Source organism: Tyto alba, unplaced genomic scaffold (assembly GCF_018691265.1).
Source record: "Tyto alba isolate M040663 unplaced genomic scaffold, T.alba_DEE_v4.0 Super-Scaffold_39, whole genome shotgun sequence".
NCBI lineage: Eukaryota > Metazoa > Chordata > Aves > Strigiformes > Tytonidae > Tyto > Tyto alba.
Genome location: NW_024881314.1, coordinates 2,798,648 through 2,823,784, shown reverse-complemented (window position 1 = coordinate 2,823,784; position 25,137 = coordinate 2,798,648). Strand labels below are relative to the sequence as shown.

General features: G+C 46.2%; 1 protein-coding gene across 1 annotated transcript in view; it reads left to right on the top strand.

The window, feature by feature from the left end:
• The window catches only part of MAP2K6 (mitogen-activated protein kinase kinase 6), a 54,342-nt gene extending 37,703 nt beyond the window's left edge, over positions 1 to 16,639 (top strand). Inside the window, exons 11-12 of the mRNA XM_033002458.2 lie at positions 1,483 to 1,528; positions 4,990 to 16,639. Coding sequence (XP_032858349.1) covers positions 1,483 to 1,528; positions 4,990 to 5,067 — 124 coding nt within the window. The 3' untranslated portion in view covers positions 5,068 to 16,639. The remainder of the gene's footprint in view (positions 1 to 1,482; positions 1,529 to 4,989) is intronic.
• Positions 16,640 to 25,137: the final 8,498 nt, after the last annotated feature.

The window sequence follows — 25,137 nt, the reverse complement described above, 5'->3', positions numbered from 1 at the left end:
GATGGCTGTAGTGAGAACAACGACCCCGCTGAGCAGCACTCATGTCTTGAGAGCTCATGCTTTGGGGAGCACGTGGCAGTTCCTCTCTGCAAATCCTATCCTCCAGGATCACTGAAGATCCCTCAATGCCAGTGGAGTGGCATGGACTCGGAAAAGTGCGCTTTGGCTTCAGATTGCACTAGTTTTGTGTTGTTGGAGTCTGAGAATGTCTTTTGACACCGAACTAGGTCACATCAACTCAGTGTATTGAGATTGGCCTGGTTTAGGCTTATCTCAAACTCAAGAGACCACAGAGTGAATCACACCATCTGCTGCCTGGAGCAGTGAAAGTCTGATTACCTGTGGTCACTGCAGGGAAGTTCCTGGGATGTCTGAGTCGGGATCAGATCCAAATATGTCTCTTCATTCCTGAAGATTTACATTGATTTCAGTAACTTGTCACCAGATTTCCTGGTATTAGTAACCTGGGAAGAAGGTTTTTGTAGATGGTCTAAATTAAGAGGATTATACCCAAATCTTGCTTCTGGACACACCTAACCTTCAAATTCACCTTAGCATCTCAGCTTGGGCTGCTTTTGAGCTCAGAGGATGTGACACATCCCATACCTTCAGTTCGGCAATATTGGCACGTATCATTACTAGGTTCCTCTGTTCATTCACAACATGACACTAAACATGAGCCTGCTACACACAGCAAGCAGGAAATATCTATTCAGTGTGTGTCCTCTGCTTCCTCTGGGCTCCGGCAAATCCCAGCAGAGGACCGACTTATCATCACCGAGGTTCTCACTTTTGTTTTGCTCAGTGTGACACCTTTTCCCCGCCACCGACGTGTACGTGTGTGAAGATCTTTTCAAGTTGCTCCAAGTGTCTTTCCCCTAAATACACTGTCAGGAAGTGAGTAGAGATTACGTCCTGTCTTTTAAAAGCTATTTTCTGCTGGAGGGAAACCAAAATAACTTCCAGCTACAACCCTCCAGAGCCATCTGTTGTAGGAGAGGAGAAAAAAAGGATGTCCCATGTAACCGTCCCTGCTGATAACAGCATGGTGATAAACAAATAGTTGTACACGTGCTTCAGAGCCACTCGGTCACCGCTCCCAATCAGAGGTTGGAGGCTGTATCCATTCCCTTAGTTCTCAGTCTACTGGATAGTACCCAAAAAAACAGTTGTACCTGGCCCCCAGCAACAGGCAGTGTCTTGATTGGTAGATATGGTGTCCCTGGATATCTTGTTTGACCTCGAGCTCACTGCACTTTCGTGTACCCAGCACTGTGCACCATACGGGGTCTGTGTGCAGGCTGTGTTGGCTGTAGGTGTCCTCAGGGCCTAAGCTGTTTGTTCAACATATGGATGAGTGGTTGAACTTATTCTACAGGGACTTGAAACCTTGCTTTTGTCATGGTATAATTTTATGGCCTTGCTTAAATTGTCCAGAGAATGTAACTTTAACATTTTTTCTTCTTTTTTGTTTCATTAAAGCTTGAAGAAGAATTCCAAAGAACGGCCAACATACCCAGAGCTTATGGTGAGTGCACTTGCATTAAGCAGTGTATGAGTTCAGAGCTGAGATGGATTACAATGAGATGCTGAGGGCAGGGTTTCTCCTAGTGATGGGTGAATTGGGATCCTTGGCATCTCTATTTTCATAACAGATGTGAGAATCATGGCACTTCAGGGTCTTGGGAGGGTGCTGCAAATCAGAGATGCTCTTTGAAATGTTGTTCAGGTGCTATTCCAGTCAGATGAAGGGAGAAAAATACATGAAAGCAATCACATTTGCTAAGGGACAAGAATGAGGCTGTGAAGAATCAGTTAGCAAGGATAAATTCTTCTTCTTGGGTTTGTGTGGTGGCTGCAAACACCTAAGTGAAATGGATGCACCACGGATGCTCTGCTGTCATGGTGCCTTGGGAAGGAGACTTTTTGGACAGAATAATTGCTGTATGTTAGGGACAGAGATGAGTCTGTGACTAATAATTCCGGTTATTGAATTTCATCTGCTGCTTAGAGACTGTTTGCTGTGAGCACTTCTGGGACAGAGGAGTAACTAAGGAAGAAAATGCTGATAAAGTCTTACGACAGGGGAAATGCAAGGCTGTGCAGGTCTTTGAGGTCAGATGCGCTTAACTGCTGTTGAACTCCCAGCAGTGCAGACACTGGTGTATACTCTGCCAGAGCTCTGGGCTGGAGCTGGCAAGAACAGGGTCTGTGGTGAGATTTTTCTCCTAGGTCTCCACAGCTTCATGGCCTCTCTCTCTCTCCTGACTTTCTGGTATTGATCCCAGTGCTCCTAATAGCCGGCAAAAAATCAGGAGATCTTAGGAAGCCAGTGTTTCCATCCCATAAGTGTCTAGTCCCTTTTTTACTCTTACCTGATTCACAGTTTGCTAAAGGCAGGAAGGTGCTGTTATTTCTGAAGATCCTGACCCAAATGCTGGCCTGTCCCTACGCGCCCACCCCTGTCCGGTGCCACTGGCAAGATCTTTTGGGTTAAGGGTGGAAATTGCTGCAAAATTTCCTCAGGTATTGGTGTCTCCTGCCCCATAACTTGTAGGACATGCGTTATGCCATCCAGGGGGGCAGCCTCATTACTACTTCATGCTGTCTGCTCAGAGGTGTTGGGACCTCTGTGGTGTGAAGGTGCCAAGGTTTAGGGTGCTCTCTAGCTGCAAGACATGCTGGAAATCCATGTACCTTTTGAACGTGAATTGTAAGCAATGAATAATTCCTGTGGCATTTCTTGCTGGGCCCTGTAATGGAATTAGACTATATATAGATCTGATTTACACACAGTTTGCCCAAATACTGGTTTCAAACAAAGGGAGGCCTGAGGTTTATGGCTTTTTTTTTTTTCTCCTTTTTTTTTTTTTTTTTTTTTTTTTATTATTGAATAAATACATATATATTTTAAGCAAATTTCTGAAGTTTGCCAAATGGCCTTTTATCAAAAAGGTTCACCGGAGCAGCTCCGTCTGTTGCAGCATTAATACCCATTGGCAAGCGAGTGCATTTCTATTGAATTAGATTCTTGGATCACCTCTCCAGAGTATCTCAATGCTGTGGTATTTTATGGCTGACATGAATGTTGTGAGGTCCTGTGGTTGAGGGTTGCTGTTTTGTTGGTTTTTTTTTTCTCCCTCCTCTCTCTCTTATGGCATTAAGTTGCGGTACTGGATTGGACTTGTCATTTAGACCAAGACTGCTCCCTTGCTTTCCTGTGGAATTGAGGTTTCTCATGGAAAATATGACTCTGTGCTATCTTGAGCGTCAGGAAAACTGATACGGATGCTTAATTTCATTTTAAAACCCACTTCCCCAGGTGAAGTGGAGCATGAAACTACTGCAGGACTGGTGGTCTGCACATCGCATGGAGCGCATCCCACCTGGCACGGGGTTTTTTGTGCTATAACCAGACTCAGCCGTGGCAAAGGGATTGGGTTCACTGAGGGACGGGGCTGGAGGCCACCGCTGCCGCCCATGTCACGCTTGTGGGTGCTTCCAGGCTGCGGTAGTTCTGCTTTGGGTGTGACTTAGCTGGGATGTGAAAGCAGTGGCATCATGCTGGGATAATAACACAACGGGCCATTTGGGCCATCTCCCCAAGAGTTATTCAGGACACTTTGATTCCCATGACTGTCTGACCCAGGGAGACCTTAAATTATGTCTGGATCCTTGCCTCAACCCATTTCAGCTCTGTTTCCCACATAATTGTGCTTCCTCTTCCTTGCTGGGGTGTCTTTGGGTCGCTTCCCAGCTACTCAGAGCTGCCTCTTTTTATTCCCTGGATAACTTTCTGCTCAAGCCCACCTTGGAAAGTCAAAAGAGGCTTTGCTCTTCTTCTCCCTCCACTTGTCCACTGCCATAAATGATCATTGAAATAGCGAGTGCTCAGGGACTGGGGTGAAGGGCAGCTTTGAAAAACCCTGGAAGCCCCAAGTGGTCTTTAAAAATCTGGCTTGAAATGAGAGTGTTGTAGATCAAACCAAGCTCCCCCAGCCTGCGTATGGGAAGCACAACAACATTTTCCACAGAGTGGGGGTCACCTGTGAGCCCCAAAGGGCCTCAGCTGCCTTCTGGTTCTCATTGACACCCTCCATACAAATAAATACAATTAACTGCCAAGAGAGTGGGTGTCAAACAGTGTTTTGGTGATTTCGGGTAGAAGTTGGCTGATCTCAGCTGATGTTGTTGCAGCCCCCAGTAGCAAATTGAATCACTGGTGTTGGTGGAGAGGGGCTTTGCTGTTGCTGTCAGGGGGCATTTGGTTGTGTTTTTTAATCCTTACACATATTTTTCCATTTGTGCTGAAATGTAGGCAAGATTTTCTGGCAGGATGTCTTCCCATGTTGGTCACGATTAAGTAGTTAAACATACAGCTGCGGATGGCTTTCCAGCCGGGATGGCTTTCCTCTTTGCGGTGGTTAGGGGTAAAGTAGCCATCTCCTGCTGTGAGTATGAGCAATTGCAGGGAAGAAATGAGACTCAAAAGTCACCAGAGGGTAAATACACAGATAGAGCAGGAAGCTGAGGGAAAACCCACTGCAGTCAGCCTTCCTGCAAGGTTTTCCTTGCTCCTGTTGGAGCTGGCGTGCGGTGGGGTGGGTAACCACCGTCTCAGGAGGAGCACATCTCCTCCGGGGCACCGCAGAGCTGCGAGCCAGCATGTGCTGAAGGGCATGACGTGCTAGAGATGGAGGCAGTGTTTTTTAATATCTTCCCTTGCTTTGAGAGCAGCTCAGCTCAGCCATCCCAGCCAGGGCAGGGTTTAGAGGGAATCCAAGAGGGTAGCACAGATCTGCAGCCTTCATGAAATGGCCCTTGGGCTCCCTGACCTACCTCAGCTGCAAAACATGGAAAGCTCAATATTGTGATGCTAGTGTCAAAATCTTTTTCACTGTCTCGAAGATTGTCTAAAAAGGTTTTAGGTTTGATCCTCAGCATCATGAATAATAAACTTGTCTCTCTTTTCTCTCTTTTCTTTCCCAGCAACATCCTTTCTTCACCCTGCACGAATCCAAAGAGACAGACGTCGCTTCTTTTGTCAAACTCATCCTGGGAGACTGAGAACTGGACTTATAAATGAATTGCCCTTCTGTGGACTGGTGGGTGCAGGGGAGGGGCGCGTGGCAGGACTTGTCATGAAAGCACCAACAGAAAGTCGCCGTGTTTTGTTTTGTTTTGTTTTTATTCTGGGAAACCCCCACCTCGCCGAAGTTTTTAAAAGGGTTTTTTGGTATCCATAGTGACATAGAACGAGTTGGTTAGTGAAATGAATTTTAATAAGGTTGGTAACCTTAAAACAAAAGCAAAACAAAAAAAAAATTTAAAAGAGTGATTTACATATTTAATGACAGTCGAAGTCCGTCTTCCTTAACTTTCTCTTTACATCCCCTACCCTTCCCCCTGAACCAGAATTTGCTTTGTCATGGTAATAGGTGCTATGGTAGTCATGAAGTTGTATGTAGATTTATATTTTGTCCCTTCCATTATTTTAATATTTATGTTAAGTGCTTGATGGAATAGATTTCTGTTTTATATGAGGATGAATGTGTGGTGACGATGATGATGCTAAATGAAGCCACAGCAAGCAATAGTTGTAGGGCTTTGCTGGGGAAAAGGTGTCAAAGGAAAAGAGAAAGAAGAGAAGCGTCTGTGTTGTGGAAAATATTTAATGTGCATCGTAAAAAGAATTTATAAACAAGGATCTCAGCTCAGCTACTCGAGCTGCTTTTGCAGCGTGTGAGGCAGCATCACTGTAAGGGAGGGAGGCCCCAGCGTCCCGCGAGGTCGCCTCCTCTCCGGGCACCGTGCTCCGAGTCCAGCCGGTGTGTCCCGGCCAGCCTGCCGCCTGCGGTGCACTGCCAGCCGCCTGCCCGGGGAAGGCCCCTGCCCCGCGTCCCACCGACTTACTCTGCTATAACGGGCGGGTGATGAGGTCTGGGGTGGGAAGATGTTGCTGGGAGAGTGTCTGGGACAGAAGCCCCAGAGGGAGATAGATTGTCAGCTAAGTTGCACAAAGATCAGGAGGAGGTTGCAGTGGTCAGTCCCCACCTGCCTGTGAGCCCGGCAGCATTGCAGCGCCTGAGGCTCCCTTGGGCTGGGGATGAGCTGCTTTGGGCCTAAAAGGGAGTTCCTCTCTCCTTCTCTGGATGAGAAAGGATAACAGTATGCATAGCATGACATCTGTGAAAAATGGGATATCTCAGCGCGAGTTTCCAGGGCTGTCGGCACTGCATCGGCCGCAATCCCTCTGTGCTTGCCCACACACTTTGGGAGTGCTAGCGAGCTCCCCTGGAGCCTGTGCCGGCGTGAGGTTTGGGCCGTGTCCAGCTCTGGTCGGGATGCTGGAGGCAGCCAGGAGCACTGGGCTCCGGCGTGGGCTGCAGGTGTCCCCCGCGAGAGCTGCAGCCTGGGAAACCACGCAGGGAAACCACAGCCCACCTCTACCAGAAGCTCGTTGCTGTTGGCCAGGTCCTCAGAGAAAAGCTGCTAGCCAAGGGCAGGAGCGAGGGGACTGTCGGGGTGGGAGGGGAGGACAGCAGAACACGCTGCTTTTAGGTAACATGGCTACTGTCTAGAGAGAGGGGGGACCGTGCACTGCAAGGTGTTGCTGAGTCTGGAGCAAGGCCACGGGCTCCAGATTGACTCTGGTTTTACTGAGCCAAACCTGCATAGCTGCCTCGCTCGGCTATGGGGTCCTTTGCCTTTGCCTGCGGCTCCTTCCCCCGGCCCTGCGAAGGAGAGTGAACACACGGCTCATGCTCCTCCACATGTTTCCCTTCCCCATCCATCGCTTTAGCACAGACTCTCACAGTCAAATCCTGACTAGAAGCACGTCTTGCTCTGCAATATTTAAGTTGGCCAGAATGTAATTCAGCCTGGGATTCAGCCCTTTCTCTCCCAGTTTGGTGGCTCCAGTCTCTGTTGGTACAGGCTCAGCTTCTGGACTAGTGTGAGCATCTATTTGGGAAGCAATCCCTTGGAAGGGCTGATGGGGAGGGCAGTATTTAGAGCAGGGGTTCCCGAATGGTGGTACCTCTTGTGCTAGGGACATGCCGACCATTTTGAAGAGGTGCACATAGACACCGCCAGTGCCTGGGCTGCCACTGTCACTGCCACAGACACGGCTGGCAGTGCCTGCAGAGGTGGCTGTGAACCCGAAAGGGGTGCAGCTCCACCCTGGGGCCAGCTTCGAAGGAGATAGGGGAGCATTTCTCATGGGGATTTATCCATCCTTGTGCCCCTCAACCGCAGAGCAGGGTGGCTTGAGAAGGACTTAAAAGAATCGGGGTGCAAGGGTTTCCTTGCTGCGAAGGGCTCATGGGTCATGCAGATTTCGGGGAAGAGGTTCCCCTTCCTCAGCCGTGTTTCATGAGCCTGCCCAGCCCTCAGTAGCGAGAAGCTCCGTATTCCGCTTTGTGTTGAGGGGAACCTTTCAGATTACATTTTGTTGTGGATGAAACACAAGGATGTTTTACTTCGCAGTGTAATTTTAAGAGGCCTTGCATGGCTCATAATCTGCCCTCTCATATTCCACGGTGTGTGTGTGTGTGTGTGTTTTCTCTCTCTCACTTTCTCAGAGTCGCAGAGCTGTTTTGATTGATTGTCCTCAGCTGCAGCTAAAAGTCCAGCCAGCCAGTTTATAGAGTTGGTTCCAGCATCAATTCTTGCTTTGAAAAACATGACATTTAAAACCACCCTTTAGTTTTCCTACATATGGATCTGATGCTTTTGTTAAGGACTGGTTTTGCCACTTTTCTCCTGGAATATAAGTCTCATTTGGACACCGCATCTCCTTGACCTCAGAGCACCTTTATTTCAGTGCCATGGTAATTGACAGGTTGAATTTATGAGATACTGTCAAAGTTCAGTATTAATAGCAGATATTAATGTCACCAGCATTTTCCAATAGAAAATTAATGTCAGTGTTGTCTGCAGCTAGTAACCCTCTAAAATGATTCCTACATGCCTCGACACTACATGCTGAGTGCTTTCTTTTATGCTTTTTGCTCTTGCAGTGCTTGGGCCGTCTAATCCCTTTGTTTTAATGACATTACAATAGGGCATGCAACAAATCACTTCGCTTCTCTTCTGATTCTCCATGTCTTTGTTCCTTTAAAAGTCATTTGTGTCAGCCCAGAGTAAGTGTGAATCCGTATGACCAGTGTGAATGAAAAGAGTGATCCGAGTGATCACCACCGCGGAAGGTAGTTATGGGAGGAGAAAAATGCAGAGGCTGGCTGGCTGGGTGTGCATCCCTTGTGGCACGTGTGGACACAAAGCTTGGCCTGACCCAGGATTTTCTTAGAGAGAAGCCTGAGCTGGTGGCCTTGGAGCAGGGAGGAGAGCCAGGGACTCCTGTGTGCTTAAAAGCTCTGAAAACATGCCTGCCTACGAGATGAAAATCAGACCCTTTTTCTCTGTCACTTGATTGTAACCTCTGAAGATGAAAAGCCTTTGGTCAGCGCTCAGAACTTTGCTTGGCTATCACATGAGCACAGGATTGCCTAGGATAGGCATGGTTGCTGGGACATTAAGCCTTTCCCAACAACCATGCCCCCTGAACAGCCAAGGTGTTGAGGCTTAAAGCTGTTCTTCAAAAAGCTCTTTTTGTTTTCAGACAGCACAGGACTGTAGGCAGCGTGTTAAGATTGTCCTGAACCGGGATTTTCAAACTGCAAAAGAAGCAGGTCTCATGCCATAAACTGGAAACAAACCAAAACCATACCAGGGAGCAGAGAGGAGAGAAAAGCTGCTCGGTCCTCAGAAGTGAGATGTGATCTGGGCTCGCTGCATGAATTAATTCCAACACAGAGCACAGTTAGCCATTTGCAAGGCAGGGAGAGCCTCTCTGTTCTGCCACAGGCAGTGGTTATTGGGCTTCATGAAAGATGCAGAGCCCATCCCTGTGGCAGGCAGCGAGGGACCACTGGGACATGATGTTCATCCTCATTTTTCTTCCACCGTACAGCTCTTGATGTTCCTGCAACCTCCTGGACACCTGAGGCCTTGCCATCGCTAGAGCTCTTGAAGTGTCATGGGCAGCAAAGCTATTTTTTGGGTCCCCAAGATCCCGTTGGTCCCTTAAATCTGAAAGAGGATTTGGAGGGCATTTGCTGGTTACTGTTTTTATATGCCAGGTTTGTGCTGCCGCAGTGGGTGAAACGCCCATCTTTTCTGGAGTTTTTCCAGACATACAAAACTTTACACAGGTATCTATGTACTGTATTTCTGCATTTTTCCTGACTTTTGTCGGGTTTACTGGTGAGGAAGGAGGCATTTCTGCTTCATTAAAGAGGTGGGAACACCATTTCTGGAGGCAGCTGGCCTCCCCTGTGTGCTGGAGGAGGCAGCTGGGGGGGTCACAGCTCAGAAGAAGCTCTAAGAAAAGATATGCCGTTGAGCTCCCAGTTCTTCAGCAGGTGCAGAGGACGGTGGCTGTGTGCCTGCTGGGTCAGCGCTAGCTGCACCTTGTCTTGGTGGGAGCCCCTTCACCCATGCAGCGGAGCAGTGCCTGGTGCTGAGGGCAGAGCACAGCCTTAGCTGGAATTTCTCCGTGCTTGCTGCAAGCTAAGCATGTACCTGCATATATCCGTTCTTTCCCAGACATTTTGGAAGAGGAAATCCTGCTCGGTCAATGCAGCATTGCTTTAGCGGCTGGTCTGATGTAGTTCAGACAAGGTTCCCACCAGCTCCCTTGTTTAATAGACCTCTTTTTTATTAAAAACAAAACCCAAACTCTTCTCTCAGAAAATCCAGCCAAGACGCGTTTTTTATTTTTTCTCTCTTCCATCTTGTTCCTCTTAGAGGAACTCTGGGAGCCCGTCTTGGTGCTTTCACTCTTTCACATGCCAAAGATTGCTACATCCCTCTTAGTTACACTCCTGCCAAACCAGATCTTATAGTCTTGCCTCAAAAATCATCCACTTCCCTGCTCCTTGGGGTTCCTTTTGTTGCTGTTGCTTTTTCATTGAATTTCCTCATGTTTATTGACATGTCTATTGTTGAGCTTCCTGGACACATGCAGCTCTCTTTTTCGGATACAGAAAAAGACAAATAGTTGCCTTCACTGCTCTGCCCCTGCTGTTGGGGAAATACTGCTAGTGATATGATTCCTACAGATGGGGATGGGTCTCATTTGGAGCTAGGGTCACGGAGGGTGTAAACTGGCATTGCTCCATTGGCTTGGCTGGAATAAGGCCAGTTTTGTCCAGCTGAGAATCTGTCCTTAATGTCTAAACAGTTATTACACACTAATAAAGATTAATGATTGTAAATCCCCATGGATTATACATAAAATGGCAAGTTTTACTCATTAATCTTTATTGCCATGTTATAGCTGTTTATGTTAGAGGAGTCGTCTCTCTCTGTTCTGAACATGCACTTCAGAGGTGGGGGTTGAGTGTAGGGGAGATGAAGGGTGGACAAAACAGACCAGATGTCCACATGTTTTACGGTCTGTGTCCTCCCCTCAAGTTGGTTGTTTCCTTGAAAGCCGTTAACCAGCAGCAAAGGATGTATCGCAGAGCTTTGTCTGCTTCGCTGGCCTCTGGCTGAGCTATAAAATCCAGATTGTTTCTGGTGAGAAGGGATCAGATCTCCTAATTAATATTTCAGCTCAGCCTTTACTGGAGCAGATGGATAATATGAAATTTGATGTGAGCTCTGGCAGGCCAGAGCTCTGCAGTGCAGTGAGATTCGCTCTCCTGGACGTGGCTGGAAGAGATGCTTTCTGTGCAGTAGGAAGCTGTGTTGCAGGTTGAAAGGACGCTGATCCTTCACATAACCCCACACCATAAAAACAGTTGATTTGGTTAATAAAGAGGGCCAGAAAATGCTCAATTGAATCTGAGCTTTTGTGTATTCGCAGATGCGTGTAGACACAGCTAGGAGGTGGTGGTGGTGCCGGTGGTCTGTGCACGATGAAGAGGACTCTGAAGAGGACTGTATAAATGAAGAGGGCTCTAAAGAGAGTGTAGTAAATTGCAAGGGTGGTTTTAATGGCATAGTGACAAAATGAGTCCTCCGATAGGCAGCTGGTGTCAGCCCACTCTGCCAAGGAAGGTCTGGAGTTGATGGGGAAGGCTGGAGCAGGGAGAGAGGGCAAAAGAGGCAGCCAGAGACTCAATCGAGTACGAAGCCTGGTGAAAGCAGCATGTATCCCCTTTCTCTTGCCATGTACTCCTTCAGGCCCAGATTTGTAGGCAATGCGTTTGCTGACAAGTCCCAGATTGCCACTGCATTCCCACTTCCAGCAAAACACACAAAGTCTAAAACCCAAAAGAAACGCACAGGGAAAAATGGCAAGCGAGCTGATGCTTGTTGCCTGCTGCGTGGCCTTGTGCATTGCTGCTTCCCCTGCTGAGCTCATCAGTGAGATTCAGCGATGGGGAACGCATGGGAGAGGCCTCCAGAGCTGAAAAAAAAGAGGGTAAACATTTTAAGGTGGTCTCTAACTGGCCTAATGGTGGAAATACCTAATTTACAGGCCACAGGGATAAATGAATTCTTCAGGGGCCTATGCAGCCGGCAGTGCTGTTCCACTGGGAACAATTTTGACTGCATGATGTTTATTACGTGGCCCCCTTTAGTGCCCTCCTGGGTTTCTAGAAAGCTCTTTGCCTCCATCGACACCTTACTTCTCAGTCACCTTTACGTTTTGTATTTTACTGTCTGGGATTTTACTAGCAGCCTTTTTTCTAGGCGGTTGGTCAGAGTGAAGGCGAGGGAAAGGAGCCTCCAGCCAGCTCTCCGCAGAGCACTTTGGGAGGGGAAGGAGCTGCCTGCCTAACGAGAAGCTGCAGCTGGAGGCTTGCTACCCTGAGGGTATCCAGCTGAAGTGAGCTCTTCTTCTTTTGTGCTTCGCTGCCACTGCATTAAAAATCCCTTTCTGGAAGTGAAGCAGCTCTAGAGTTGCAGCAGCCTTGCTCCAAGGCAGCTCGCCCTTGCCGGCAACTGGGCTGCAGGACGGGACGCATTTCCTTCCTCAAAAGGTGCTTGGTTTTCTCTAAATGCTGGGGCAAAAGTCCAGCGGCTGCGGGGTACCATGAGGATAAATTGGGAAAATCTTGGAAGTGTCTTAAACGCTCTGGAAATAGAGATAGAAATCTCAAAAGATCAAACATCTTTTGGCAATTTCCAAAGCTATGTGGTTTCAGCCAGACCTGAAAACCTTTCTTAGAAGTTTATTTCAAAGTATTTTGATATGTTACTTTTGCTTTGGGGCCTAGCTAAATCCAGGAAACTCAGAATAGTGTAATCTTTAAATAAAGAGTAGACACACCCCAAGTATTACTGAACTGATCATAAAAGTTTCTCTTTGGTTTCTCTTACAGGGATAATTCAGGCCAGCTCAGGTTTTAACCTAACTCAGTCTGGTTTTGCCCCAAATAATTATTCTTTTTGAGAAAATAAGAGATCCGACCATGGTCTCTCCAAAACGCCATGACCTGTCACACAAGCGTACACACCCAATTGTGCCAGAAGGCAGCTGGAGATAAGTGCTACAATAAAAGGCAGCCAACATCTGATGGCTGGAAAGAGTGGTCTGGCAGCAAGCATGCCCATGGCCTCCAAAAACATAGGTAGATACAGTTTCTCCAGGGACCGTGTGATGGAGGTATCAGGGTCTGCCATGTCTCATTTTTTTCCCTCTAGTAAAGAATATTCAGCCATTTGGGAGTGTCCAGGAACAAGGTCTGAAAGCCTTCGGTATTTCTCAGCTCAGCTGTGTGTTGCTTTTCAGGATGGATACTGTGAAAAGTCAGAAAGGGCCAGGTGTCCTTGATTTACACAGCCAGAATGGAGAGAGGTAGATTAAGTGCCTCATAAGAGCCAAAAAGGTGTGTTTAAAGATAAATTGCAGTCTCTGTCATAGCTGTTAAGTCAGGATCAAATTTTCACATATACAGGTGCAGCTGCAGAGCTCTCTGTCCACATTTAGCCCAGATTTAGTCACGAGCCTTGCATAAATCTCTAATAGCATGGACTGTGCCATTTGGTGGGCTTCTGGAAGATTGGGGCTCTACAGTCAGAAAAAAGCCTGGTTCAAAATACAGTTTTGTCAAAACCAGGATTGGGCTCCAAACATTTCCTATATAATCTAGGAATGAAATTAATTTCCAGAGCTCTGACACCATTTTGTTTCCTCTGTAATTGTGAATCGAATTGGTGACGACTGTCACTGTGCCAGTGGGGCTGCTGGAAATAGTCACAACAAACAAAACAGTTGGAATTTTGCATTTATTTTTTAATAGCAATACATTGGGGAGAAGTTGCTAAATGTAGTTTCTTGCAAACTGGAAATGTGTTGGAGTAAAACATGTCATTTCTTGTAGAAAAAAAAAAAACAAAACAAAAAAAAAACTGTCTAAAAATGTTTGAAATCTTCAGTTTAAGGAATTACAGTTTTGTTGGCAAAGATCCATGTTTAGCATCAAAATATATGAAATTTCTAAAGTTTCTGTCTTAAGGTGTGAAATCTGCTTTTTTCTTGAGATGGTGGTAAATTTGTAACAAGGATATTTCTACATACTTTCAGCTAGAAAAACTAAAAAAGATATGAGCACAATGGAAAAGCAGCGACTTCCCAGTGGTCTGCTGGTATTGAAGAGGGCACAGGCAACGCACCCGTGTTTTGAACACATCAGAAAAGAGAAGGCTTTCCAACCTGCTGTAATGCAAGTCCTTATTTTACTTTATTTTTAGGATTTTCTTTTACAGTAACATCATTTGTTTTATAACTGTGAAAGTCTCTGCTTTTCCTTACATGTGGAAGGCTGATTATTCCTTCTCATGTTCTCATTATTTAATATTTATCCATTTCTGGTACTATCCAAGATGTGCTGAAGGTATCTCCCAGCCTGCCCTTGAGCCATACGGAATCACTGTAGTATCTCCTAACAGCTGGGATGGTGAATGGCAGTAGATGACTGTTGTTTTAAATTATATTTATAGAAATTTAGATTTTCTTTTAGTGACCTGGTTTGCTCTAGAATTAGGGTTGGGGATAAGGAATTTATTTTTAAAATTGCCTTCTTCAATTTTTCTTTAAACATCTTGGAGGCTTCTGAATAAACCTACTCACTCTTTTGTTTCTAATAGGCAAAAATGCACGAGTTGGGTTGTAATTGTTCCTTCAAGAAGGAATTGACTAGCATCAGGGTTCAGTTTAACTGGTAGATATGCCCTGTGTCACAACAGCATTTACCAAAAGTGCACTGGAATTCTGAGAAAATTATAATTTTCCACCTGAGAAATAAAATCTGGTTGGTTTGTCCAAGTCTCATGCCAGGTTTTTCTGTATCAGATTTGCATGGAGTTTTCCTTCAGCCCTCGAGCCAGTGAGACTCGGGGTTGCCAGGATTGCTTTGGAGCAGGGCTGAGGGTCACCCAGGCACCCTCTGGCCAAATGTCTGCTCTGGGTATGGAGGACACGAGTCCTACAGAAATGACAGAGCAACCAGGGAATGGCTTCTTGCTCTGTAAGAGATGGTGAGGTGAAATCCCGTAAGCGTGACCTGTGTGAGAAAAGCAGGATTGAGGACTCAAAACCATCAGCTTTTTGTTCTTTTTATTCCCTCTCTCTGGTTTGCAAAGGTGCCTTGCTGCTCTACTGCTTCAGAAGCCTCCCCTGCCTTTCTGATAAAGAATGCTGTGGTGCATCTGTTTTCAAACAGCTTGCATTGGTTTTCTGGTTTGTTTTTTCTTCCCCCTATGTATAAGAAATGTTGGGTAGCAGAATGTGGAATTCATTAGAAGTTCATAAAGCAGGGACCTCAGAAGGATGTGGGTATAAATGCTTTTCAGGCATCTGAGGTGAACTTTAAATGGAGCTTTGGCCCTCATTTGCTTTCTGCTTTTCAAAAACCATTTATGAGAAAGCGGAGCTGTCAAAGCCATGCATGAACTTTGCCTTCTTGCAAATAACTTGTCTCGAAGTAAATTGTCAAAATGCACAAGAAACTTGTCTCAAAGTAAATCCAGTAGCTCTACAAAGCTGGAAACGTATGTGCATTAGAGCGTGTGTATGTGTGTGTGTGCACATGTTGTGCATGGGTGGGCGGAGTGAGTAAGTCTACCATTTTGGAGATTTAAAAAACACAATGCGAATGTTTTTAAAAAAGGCAATGTAAAATATTTATTTCTTGGCAAAAGTACATCAGACCACATCTCCCATCCTTCTTTTAATTGCTTCATGTTTGTTTTTGTTGTCTAAGTCTTTGCTGGCCTGCTTCCTCTGCAGTGCTCATTGCTACTCAGCAGCCCGTAACCTCACACAACCCCTCTGGCAGCGAGGGAGCGCATGGCGCAGGGGAGCTCACGGGAGCACGGGCTCTGCGGCTCATCGGGAAAAGCACGGGTGTTCGCATCGATGGGAGGAAGTGTTAGATGAAAAGGCAGGCCAATGCAACATGAGCAGTGTTAGATTTTTAGCCTCGTTGAGGAAACTCTGTCCTCGTGAGAATCAAAACTGCCTGTGCGCTAACGCAAGACCCTTGGTCATAGCTTTGGGGGAGGGTGGATTGGTCCAGAGGTAGAAAACTTTGAGAAAGACTCTCCCTGCCTTGGCCAGTGCTTGTGAACACATACTAGTGGTGTATTTAAAAGAAATTAGGTGCTCTCCTCTTTGTGAGATGGCACCCAGGTTCTTATCAGTGCTGGTTGCAGCCCCCTCGGGCTTTGACCAGGGCTGGTATCAGGGCAGAGCCAGTGGCCGGGAGGCCGTACCGCCCTGTGCTGTGGTGAACCGTCACCCCGAGCTCCTATTCCTGTCTGCAACCAGGTGAAATTTCATCAGTCAGATATTGCAGAGTTCACAGGGTCCTCCCTGCGCTCCCGAGTACTGGGGTGGTTGCCTGGCTGCCCACCCGTATGGCTTCACATCCGCTCCGTCTGAAACACTTCTCTTAACCTGTGTTGTCTCCATTCATCTCAAAGCCGCTCCTCATACTATAAAGATGATAAGTAGTAGGAGACTGACAGTAGGACCATGTGCGTAACATTAGATAGGCTTTTATTTAATATTGTTGTTGTTTTAATGAGATGCTTTTAGGTTCTGTGTTGTACTGGATTAAGAATATTGGTGGAACAATTGAACTGGTATTCTTTAACCCCAACTGCCCCAGATCCTTTCCCTCCACCCTCTTCATTAAAAAAAGAAATAGATTGGGAGAATATATTTAACTTGAAAAAAACCCCCAAACCTTGCTGATGGAATAAGTTAATCTTCTTTACTACACTTCAGTTTTATTTCTCAGGATATCCAAAGGTTTTTCACTGCTGCTGAGAGAAGGGGACAGTACACCTTTTTGAAACTTCAACCACTGTAACCGTTTTCCAGATGTGTGTGTGTGTGTGTGTGTGTGTGTGTGTGTGTGTGTGTGAAACTCAGCACTGTGTGTGCGTGTGTTCTGCTGAATATTGTGTGCATCTATGAAATGCTTCAAACAACTGCCTGGAAGTCAAAACCAACCACCTCTTTCCAGTCATATGTTTGCCGTGACTTTTCATAACCACACTTGAACTAGTGGTCTTGGATTAAATATACAAAGAGCAGGGCATCTTTATAGCAATGGTATGTCAGTCAAATTAAGAAAAATGTACACAAAAATAAATAAATGAAATATCAAAGTAACATGCTGTCAGTCTACCTGTATTTACCCGTTGGAAGTACTACCAGTTGTTGGGGACACGCTTTGTGCTGCTTTTGCTATTCATGTGGAAGGTTTTTAAGGTTCATCTTACCGTTACAGCTCATCGTACATTACTGAATACTCAGGAATGCTCAAGCTGCTCTACAGAAATAATTGTCAGTCCTTCTGCCGTTGGTTTTTCTTTCTGCGCCTCGGCTAGCGTGGCTGGCGAGAGCAGACACATCCACATCCCCTCCAGCCCACATCAAAGGCGCGAGTCCCGGCTCCCGCCACGGCTCTGGCAGGGCACTGGTGTGACGAGAGGGGCCGGCTTCCTGCCCCCTCAACCCTCCACCCCCCCCAAAAAAAAAAAAAAACCACAAAAAAAAAGCAGCTTTCCAGCATGAGTGAGGAGGTTCAGGGGGCTACAAGTGGACACAGCCTCTGTGCCCAGCATTGCCTGGTTGGGGGGGGGGGGGGGGGGGGGCAGGTTTTGGGGCCGGGCTGACGCCAAGACGTGCTGTTGGGGTTGGAAGCACCTTGCACCGGCGTGGCCGAAGCGAGCGGTGGGTTTTGTGCAGCTGCCGGCCCCGGCGCTCGCAGGCTGGAAAACCGAGGTGGTGCTTTGCTCTGTCTTTCACCGGCTCCTGGGACCAACCCTGGATTCCGCTGCCAGCCCCATCACTATTACGTACAATTAAGCCCTGCGTTTCTTTAAAGGTTAACTATTAAGCTGTGCGTTTGTCATGATGCAAAGCCAATTTTCACCCTTAATTTATTAGGCTAAGTCAAATAGCATTTCGCTTGAGTAAAGCATGCTGGGCTGGGTCATACTGAAACATGAATCGCTATTTCCCTCTTTCTCATGTAAATAAAATTATGCTTCCACTTGTATTCGAATTGCTGAAAACAATATATCAGCTCCCTCTGCTGATCTTGCAGGCTCAGTTAAGGTGAAAGCACTAGTTGCAGAGCTGATGCGCTAAGGAGTGAACTAAACAAAAATAGCCCAGTTAATATAATAACCTTTAAGGGCACGGGAAAGGAATCAATGTTTATTGCCTAGAAGAAAGTGCGGTGGCCTGGGCCGAACACTTTCAGATTGCAGGGGGAATGTTACCCGGCGTCGGTGATGGGAATGCCGGTGAGACGGAGATTGCCATAAAAATGTCTGAAGAGCAGAGTTGCAAGAGGCACATAACCATTTCTGGGAATCCTAAGGAAAACAGCTGCCGAAGTTTTATCTGCACTGTGGTATGTGTGTGTGTGTGTGTATGTGTGTTCTGTTTAAAGGGAAGAAATTAAGAGCCATACTTTTATTTTATCAAATCAAATTACCCTTGTGTGTTCAGAATATTTATGCATCAGTACTTTTTTTTTATTAGAGCTTTATCTCACTGTAATCAATTCCAAATACAAACCTATTTTTAACGCTGAAATGCAGCAGTAATTTATAAGATGTAGACGGAACGCACACGAGATGCCAAAAGCAATTTTATGGAGCCTCTTTTGTTGTCATCTACAATGCATCGGCTCTTGCCTTCAGCCTCCCATCAATTTTAAAAGCCCCAAGATGAAGAAAAAAAAAAAAAAAAAAAAGAAGTAAGTGTACTGAAGCAGCTGCCAACCCCTAAAATAGTCTGGAGATACGTATGCACCTTTGGGATAGAGTTTGATTGAACACGGCACAATAATGTAAACCATGCTGAGCTTTGTAATGCAATTATTTTAGTTGGCGAAATGGCAGATCTTGTTCCATCTGTCTCCCTTGTCTACTCTATAGTATTTCAAATATCTGTCAAAAATGAAATTCTGAAATAATGTCCTGCATTATCCCAACTAACGTCACACTGAAATGAGGAAAAGAAGAGTGAAAGGTGAAGTCCTCACAGCTGAACAGGAACTCCAGCCTTGTAGAAGACGAAATTTAAATGTTTAAATGTGTCCAGACTAAACCATATCTTTTATATGGTCCTTTGAGCTACTTTTCCAAAATGGAGTCTCTCACGCTGGACGTGACTTGTAGGGCCAATGCTGGGGTAGCAAAGGGTTCTCAGAAATTGCAGGCACCTACCTGAATTCGCTCTGACAACCACCAAAGGTAAAACTTTCTCTGAGAGAAGTGCAGATCAAGCTGGAATGAAAGCCTGAATATCTTTTAACGGCAGTAGTCTCATGCCATTGAATTAAAAAAAGAAGAATAACCATTTTGCCCCGTCTGAAGTACTGTGTCCAGCTCGGGGGCCCCCAACAGCAGAAGGACCCGGAGCTGCTCGAGCGGGGCCAGAGGAGGCCACGGAGATGCTGGGGGGGCTGGAGCAGCTCCCCTGGGGGGCCGGGCTGAGAGAGTTGGGGGGGTTCAGCCTGGAGAAGAGAAGGCTCCGGGGGGACCTTCGAGCGGCCCCCCAGGGCTTAAAGGGGGGGCAGGAGAGGTGGGGAGGGACTCTGGGTCAGGGGGTGGGGATAGGACGAGGGGTAATTTGTTTTAAGCTGAAAGAGGGGAGATTTAGATTAGATCTGAGGAAGAAATTCTTCCCTGTGAGGGTGCTGGCCCCGGGTGCCCAGAGCAGCTGTGGGTGCCCCCTCCCTGGAAGGGTTCAAGGCCAGGTTGGACGGGGCTGGGAGCCTCCTGGGCTGGGGGAAGGGGGCCCTGCCCGGGGCAGGGGGGGTGGGACTGGGTGATCCAACCCAAACCAGTTTGCGATTCTACAATTTTGTGGAAATGGAAGCAATTGGGAAGCAGGAACTCCCGCCTTTTGGTCTTACACCCATGCAAGACAAAATTATTTGGCATTGGGGTTTCTGTACTAATAATGGTGATAAATTTGCTATTAGAGGCTGTCTGAAATCCTCAAAGTTAGAAAGAAGTGGCTGCTGAAATGCCTTTGCCTGGTGGTTGTACACTTGAGAACACACACACACACACACAATTTTGTGGACTATTTTCTCTCCATACAGCACAAGAGCAATCCTTTGTCATAGCCAGTGGCTCTCCGAGAGATATATCCCTGCCCTTGTGGAAAGTACCTTGTCCGCTGAATGTGTCCTTGTTTGCTATATATGTGGTGCTTGCTGAAATTGGAAAGAGATGATAAGGAAAAATCAAATGATGAGGCATAAACAATTTACAGTCATTAGAGATCATAAAACTGAAAAACGATGTGTTTCACAATTCTTCTTGTTAAAGATAGACTTGAATTTCTAGAATCCAACTTTGATTTGTGACTTCTCCTGGGACACGCTTTGGCCTGACAAATGGCATTTTTCTCGTACTTCTCCATGGTGACAGAAGTCCATGACTATGGACCAAGGATTTGAAGAAACTATAGGATTATTTTTCAGAACATGATCCCTGTTCAAAGACAGTTCTCGCTCTGCAGGTTGGCTTCACTGTTGTTTGATTTCCTTGTGGTTGTGACAAGGCACATGAAATTTAGCAATTAAATTTTGCAAAATGGGGCATGGAAATAAGAGTATTTGAGGTGACACACACTCTTCCTCGGTATGACCTTCTCTGCCACCTTCTCTGTATCATGAAAAATGGGATCATAGTTAGCCCAAGCACAGCAACGCACGGCTCTTCTCCTTGGTCTTCTCTTTACTCCTCTCATTTGGGTTCCCTTCTGGGCGTGCAGTAGTACTTGCTTCCAAAACACAAATATGCCAAATAAAGCACTCTGAAATCCTCCCAGTTTTCATGCCAGTCAAGTGCTGATGAGCGCTCGCTCCTTCCAGCAAGCTCTCCGTGCCCTCAGGACCACCTGCAATAGCAGCATCCATGTATATGTTCATGGTTCTGGTTTTTCAAACTACCTTGGGCCTTGCCAATGCAGACATCATTTCTGCTCTCTCCAATTTCCCTGATGTTTCCTCCTACAAAGCTGTGTATTACCACTCCGACACACTTTTGGTTACAGTTCTGTCTCGCTGGCTCTGCAGTGCTGGAAGTGCATGGTATGATGCTGAAAGCAATATATTGCAAAATTTCTTAAGAATACATTGCATCTAGAAGCGATGTAGGTTACCGATTTAAAGATGCAGATGTTTAATTCTGTTTCACTTGTTTGCCAAATCCAAGTAATGTTATGAGAGGAATAGCGAAATTTGAAGTATTTTCAGTCTTAAAAAAGCATCCCATTTTAATACCCAATGATTGGTTTTAACATATTCATGTTAATAGGTCTCTTTCAATATGCTTCTATTAACTGTACGTATTGAAAATAGATGGAAGAATATTACAGCATGTTAACAAATTATGAATGGCAAATATTACTAAGTCACCTTTCTCATTTGCCTACTACTTTCACATTAGAGTGTTTGGGGGAAAAAAATAATAATAATACTAATAATAATAATAAAAAAATCCTTCTTGAAGGAATCATTATTAAAGCATTTTGCATGCAGATTACTTCAGGCTTCAGCATTGCGACTGTCGGCTAGGTTAGGAGATGAAGGCCAAGATTTGTTGATTGAGATCAGATGGCTGGTGGCGAGAAGGAATCTAGATGACTTAACTGGAGGGATTAAACTCAAGTCTTTTGGCTTCCATTTGGCTGTTTTATAAACTCCACCGCTGGGCCAGCTAGTTGGGCTGCGTTCCCCTCATCGCCTGTGTGATGTTAGTGGGGTGGTTTGTAGTATCAGCCAGTCCATCAGTGTTAGTAGTCCAGACATTCTGGGTGAGAAAGGAAAAGAGTGTAACCGAAAGCTAAAATTAGTCCCCGAGGCGCCCGTCCGCGCACCTCGAGCTCGGCGGCTGACCTGCCGCCCGGCCGCTGCCGGCTGAGGGAAGCAGGGGCGAGCGCCCCGCAGCCCGGCCGTCACTCGGGGTTTTTGGTGGTCGACGGTGCGTGGATGCCGTCGGGCAAAACCGGCGTTCCCAAGAGCTCCGGCCCCGTTTCCCTGCCCCGCCCAGGGAGAGGCCGGTCCCTGCGGCACCCAAAACACGACCGGTGTCCTCCGGCGGCACCGTGGCCGGCACTTGGCTCAGCGTGACGTCCCATCGGACGCGCGAGGAGGAGGGTTTTGTTATCGGCGATTCACGTCTGAGGCCTCACCCATTAGGCGTACTCCCACGGGAGCAGATGGAGCGTGCTTTCTTTTCGCTTTCAGAGCCCTAACCTTTAATTTTACAACACTGATTGAAACCAAGAGTGGAAATAAAAAGTCAGAGCTACTCTGTTTTCCTTCCCCTCCCTTCCATTATCTTTCTTCTTTTCCATCCATCCTCATTTCACATGCCTCTCAGATTGCGTCCCCCTGGTTTTCCAGTTATTTATTGACCCAGACCTAATTCCTTATTTCCAGAAATGTGTCATGAATCCTGCCTTTGAGTCATTTGCTTTTTGCTTTCCAGGCTCACCTCTTTGACCACATTTTCCTGTAAGAGATAAGGATATAGGGCTTGTGGAGTAATCGCAGCAGGATGCCTGGGTTTCATTCATAGATCTGTTGCCACTGGCTCATTATGGAAAATTAGAAAAGTTATTTCACCTTTCAGTGCCTCACCTCAGTGTCACCATCTGTAAAACAAGGCTAATAATTGTTATCTCTTCCTTGCAGGAGAAATGGGGAGCTTCACTAATGACCATCTGCTAAATGTTCTCAGAGCCTCACATGAACATTTCTACTGAAGTGCAAATTATTATTAGAAACCAGGGATTGTTACTGGATTGATATCAAATCATTGTCGACAGCTTCTCTGCAGGGAAAACTTAGGCGCAGCCAACAAGAACAAGCTGCATGTTTTGAAGTTGTGCAGTTGATTATATTGGCTTTCATCTTCTGGTAAGAGGATCCTCTGCCATCTGAACTCTCTGATCTCTGGGAACACAATTCATCCAATCAATCTGGAGGAAAATAAACCTCCTCAGACAAAAAATAAAGTATCCACCTGAGATCATATGAAGATGGAAGATGTCAATTAATTCCCAGCCCCCAGTCCTTAACTCTTGTAAACCCAGTGTTTTTCTGGCCCACCAGGCAATGCTTAAGAGGGGGATATAATGCATCTATTACACAGTCTCAGTATTGCGAAGAGTCTCGTGAGCCTGCCTGGGCTAAATTATAATTGAAAACATGCAAATATTTTACAATTAAATTGGTGCCACTGAAGGCTTCTATGGACTGTCTGAGGGATATGTGTTGATCTCATGGTAGCATAAGGAGATTTGAGGTGCCAAGATAGATTTCAGCTGTGGTTCCTTCTCGGCATGAGCCAGCCTGAGGTGAAGGACATCTCCGTACTGCTCCTGAACCTCACTTGGTATATTTGGCCCTAAGTCAGCCTCAAGCTGCCCACCCAGTGCTGACAGCTGATGGATTTAGATGCAAACTGATTCTGGAGCCCATCTTTAGCACCATCTAGATAGACAGAAACCGCCACTGGGTCATTATTGGTGTGTGCCCCACGTGCCCAAGACCCAAATGAGCTCCACTGATGACTTTACAGGGAACCACTGCCTTGAGCAAGCATGGCCTCCCGCCCTTTTAGCATATGGGCTCATCTGTTGTGTTTTCCCTGAGCTAGAAATTGAGAGGGACGATCGCTGGAGGCTACAACCCATTACTGACTATTCAATAGCAACGCTGTCAATAGGGACAAGCAAGCGGAGATGGGGCTGGAGCTGGGGATAATGACAAGGACAAAGTTGTGAGGGCCAGAGAGCTCAGGTCTCCTGTGACACTAAAACTGGTGATGTGTAACTGGTGAGGCTTAGCAAGGGCCCCAAGCCTTCCCCCTCCGATACCGTTATGGTCACTGTCTTAGTTTGCTGGGTTTTAGTAAAACAATTGTGTTTTAATGATGCTGTTACTATCCATCAACAACATCTGTGATGTACTCATCACAACCCTTCCCGAAACAATGCTGTGAGGGCTTACAGGGAGGAAAATGGGTGAGTCTGAGATTTTGGGAGCTGCAAAAATATAAATATCCCTGGTGTGACCATCTGCAGTGCACTGGGGACTCTGGAGGCAGGACTTGGTTCTCTTGTGCAGTGCAGAACGTATTAACGATGGAAAAAATAGCCCAGTAATTTTTTAATTAAAAAAGGATAATAACATCGCGTGTTAAAATTTTAAAAAACAATCTTCTACATTTAAAAATATACCTGTAAAATAATATGTGCCTTTTGGCTGTTTCCTATATGTAACTTTGGTCACATGGCTCTCATTAAGACACCAGAAAATATCGTAAACCAGCATTTATAAGCTCAACATAGGAAATTTCTGTATTTTTATTTTGAATTTATAATCCCAGTCCAAGATTTGCTGAAAGATATGAAACTTTATTTGAGGTTTTGGAAACGGAATGATTTCTGAGCAAAACAGTCTTCTTTTGGTAAAAACTCCCATCTGTTCAAATTTTGACATTTTCTTCAGGAAAATATGATTTTTTTGCCTACAAATAATTTAAAAAACCCTCTGGCTAAGAGCACAGTCACTAATACTTAAAAAAATGTAATGTTATGAAATATTAGCAGTTTAAGATAAAACGAATTAAAACGCTTGGCAGCATAAACGTGTGCTCTCTGCCTGTCTCTGCAGAGCTGAGGAGCGCTGCCGTGGACCCCCGCACTGCAGGCAAGGAAGTTTTGCTCTCAAAATGGACAAGAACGTTAAAAGCAGGGAAGGTATTAGCCACATCTTTTTAACACCGAGACTTGAATAACACGAACCCAGGTAGTTAATCATTTGTACTGCCCAAGCTTGTAATCAGATGGAAACTTTCCTATTTCCTCCGACCTCACGTCTCTGGACAAGGTTCAAGCTCTGAAATTTGAAATAAAGCGGACTAATTAACTTATACAGCGATGAGGCAAGGGCTGATGCCCGTCATTCCTGAATAATCCGGGGATTTGGGAGCGTGCAGGCAGGTTCGATACCAGCCAGCCAGCCAGTCTAGTTTGAGCAGCTCGATCCCGAGCGCGGCTCTTTTCCAAGCAGGCTGCAGGTGGCAATACATTTATGTTCGTGTCTCGGAGCACGAGAGCGCTCCCCGAAACGCCGTGCCGGGATCGGAGCGGAGGATGTTGCTCTCGAAGAAGAAACACATCAGGAGGGAAATACGATAAGCATAATTGCAGGGAATGGGTTAGAAAGAGATCAAGGCTTCCTTTCAGTGGGAAGGGCTCAATTCTAAAGGCAGCTGCTGTGGTTTTGCTCCTTCGCCCTCGCAGCCCATGCCTGGCCGCTGGCCTTTGTGCGGGGCCGCGGGGGTTGCGCCAGGAGCCGGGTGGAGAGAAGTCATCTGGAAGTGGAGCAGCGTCCCCTGAGATGGGTGAAGCTGCGGGGCACATCAGGGAGTATCTTAGAAGTAGAAAGGATGAAATGAGGCATCTGTAATTCTCCTTCCCTGGGCTCACTGTCATGTTGTTCTCCCAGGAGCGAGAATACAAACTTGCAGCTCTCCCTCCTTCTTTAAGGAAGATTTACCAGCGCAAAACTCAGATTAATTAAGTTATGATTTATAGTGTCCCTAAGTGCATTATAGTGCCCT